Here is a 2,260-nt window from a genome sequence, read left to right as displayed (position 1 = left end):
AGTGATGTTTGCCTGATTGGAAAGGTGGGTGAAATCCTGAACTGCTATGAATAGTGGCTTTGCTTTTTACCGTATTCCACCCTCTCTGATTTGATATCTGTGGTCCGTATCTTTCATTCCTATTTGCTTTCCTCTCCGCCATTTGAACAGTGTTCTGTGTGCTTGACATCCAAGTTGCACAGCGTTGCAAGGACTAAGCACAGGCATGTTAAGGACAGTACATTTTGCAAATGTGCATATGTATCCCATAATGCTAAAATAGTGTTTGAGAACCTGTAATGAGAAGTGCGCTTGAACTGCAAGTCAGTCATTGCTAGTGATTCAGGCTTGCAGAGTAACCACACGGTATTCACGCACTGAAAGTCACTGACAGTTTTATATTCTTTCTTTCTCAGGAACTGGGGAAAAAACATGAGTTCTTCAAGTACAGAGTCCTTTGAAGTTGAAATCTCAACCTTTTATGACTATTACGATAATTATAACGATGCTCCAAAGCCATGCAGTAAGGAAAGCGTCAAGAGGTTTGCAGCCTCCTTCCTACCTGTTCTGTATACCCTAGTATTCCTGGTCGGGCTCATGGGAAACATTCTAGTCATTGTGGTCCTCTTCAAATACAAGAGGCTGAAGAGCATGACTGATGTGTACCTACTAAACCTCGCTATCTCAGATTTGCTTTTTGTTTTATCCTTGCCGTTCTGGTCTTATTTCACAGTAGACCAATGGGTTTTTGGAACTCCCTGGTGTAAAATCATTTCGTGGATCTACCTGGTTGGGTTTTACAGTGGGATATTTTTTATTATGCTTATGAGCATAGACAGATACCTGGCAATCGTTTGTGCAGTGTTTTCCTTGAAAGCAAGGACTGCCTTCCATGGCTTGATTACTAGCCTTGTTGTATGGCTAGTAGCTCTTTCAGCCTCAGTTCCAGAACTTGTATTTAGAGAATCTGTTAACGAACATAATTATACTACCTGCAAGCCGAGATATCCAGGCAATTTCACAACATGGAAACTTTTTTCCACTTTGGAAATCAACATTTTAGGGCTCCTAATCCCTTTTATAGTTATGACATTTTGCTACTCTATGATCATTAAAACATTAGGTCACTGTAGAAATGAGAAAAAGAATAAGGCTGTGAGGATGATCTTTGCTGTCATGATCGTGTTTTTCTTCTTTTGGACCCCTTACAACATTGTCATTTTCTTACAACTGCTGGAAATTACGGGAGTCATTAGAGACTGTCAAGTGAGCAGGAATCTGGACTATGCTTTCCAGGTAACGGAAATCCTCGGCCTTTTTCACTGTTGCCTCAATCCAGTCATCTACTTCTTCATGGGGGAAAAATTTAAGAAGTACCTGAAGATGCTCTTTAAGAACTGGTGGTTACCTGGAGATATTTGCAAGTGGTGTGGAGTTCACATCACTTACCAGACCGAATCTACCAATTCATTCCACACACAATCTACGGGGGATCAAGACGCTCTGTAATGTCTTTCAGACCAACCACTGAACTCACCAGCAAGCAAACTGACAAAAGCAGGAACTTTGAAAAGCTAAGCAAATGCACATGCATTTAACAATAAGCTAGTGCCAGATAATTACTTACTTCAGCTTTGATTTCTGCCTCTAGATTTTCTTAATATTATGACAGAAGGTGTCCTGGATGTGAAACGTGAGAGATGGACACACGAGTTTTATCTGCTGCGATTACAAATCACTGCTCAGATGTTACAGCAGCCTCAGCTCCCCGCAAAGCACTGTGCCGTGCTGCTTCTTTTTCACCAGCATCAAGATGGAGGTTGGCCTGTATGGAGGGGCAGAGGAGAGACAGCTGCTTGTCATCAGCACGTGCGTGTGGAAAATATAGTCGTTTATTCAAGAAGGATGGTTATTACCGTATTTTTTTATTCTACAGTTGATCTGTGTAGGACTTGTTCGTGCTGACCCTTAGCAAGCTATTAACAGTCCCTGCTACTGTTAAATGTTTCATCTCAGGGAGAGGATATCCCTCTGTCATTAAGGACACAAAATATGTTCTTTATGTGCACAAAGACGCAAAGCAAATGTATTACATTGTGCTATAGACACGTTTTCTCTTAGGTATCCAAGTTGCCACATATGCCTATGTGTAGGTGTATATATAGGCATTTTGAATTACTTTATCACTGTAATTCAGGATAGCAATTCTGTATTTTAATTAACATAGAAAATGTTTAAAATATTTTTGAATAAAAGTGGTTTTAAAAACTTATTTTCCAGC

The 2,260-nt window shown here is 40.3% G+C and overlaps 1 protein-coding gene across 1 annotated transcript; it reads left to right on the top strand.

The window, feature by feature from the left end:
- Window positions 1–411: 411 nt before the first annotated feature.
- On the top strand, window positions 412–1,518 carry CCR4 (C-C motif chemokine receptor 4). The gene has a single exon (XM_076330983.1). The coding sequence runs from the start codon at window positions 412–414 to the stop codon at window positions 1,486–1,488; it is 1,077 nt and encodes a 358-aa protein (XP_076187098.1). The 3' UTR covers window positions 1,489–1,518.
- Window positions 1,519–2,260: the final 742 nt, after the last annotated feature.

This window comes from Aptenodytes patagonicus, chromosome 2, assembly GCF_965638725.1.
Source record: "Aptenodytes patagonicus chromosome 2, bAptPat1.pri.cur, whole genome shotgun sequence".
NCBI classification, from domain to species: Eukaryota; Metazoa; Chordata; class Aves; order Sphenisciformes; family Spheniscidae; genus Aptenodytes; species Aptenodytes patagonicus.
The sequence above is the reverse complement of the archived record's forward strand: the minus strand, read 5'-3'. Positions and strand labels throughout refer to the sequence as shown.

Coding starts and splice junctions, on each gene's coding strand:
- CCR4 (XM_076330983.1), top strand. CDS start 412: ATGAGTTCTTCAAGTACAGAGTCCTTTGAAGTTGAAATCTCAACCTTT.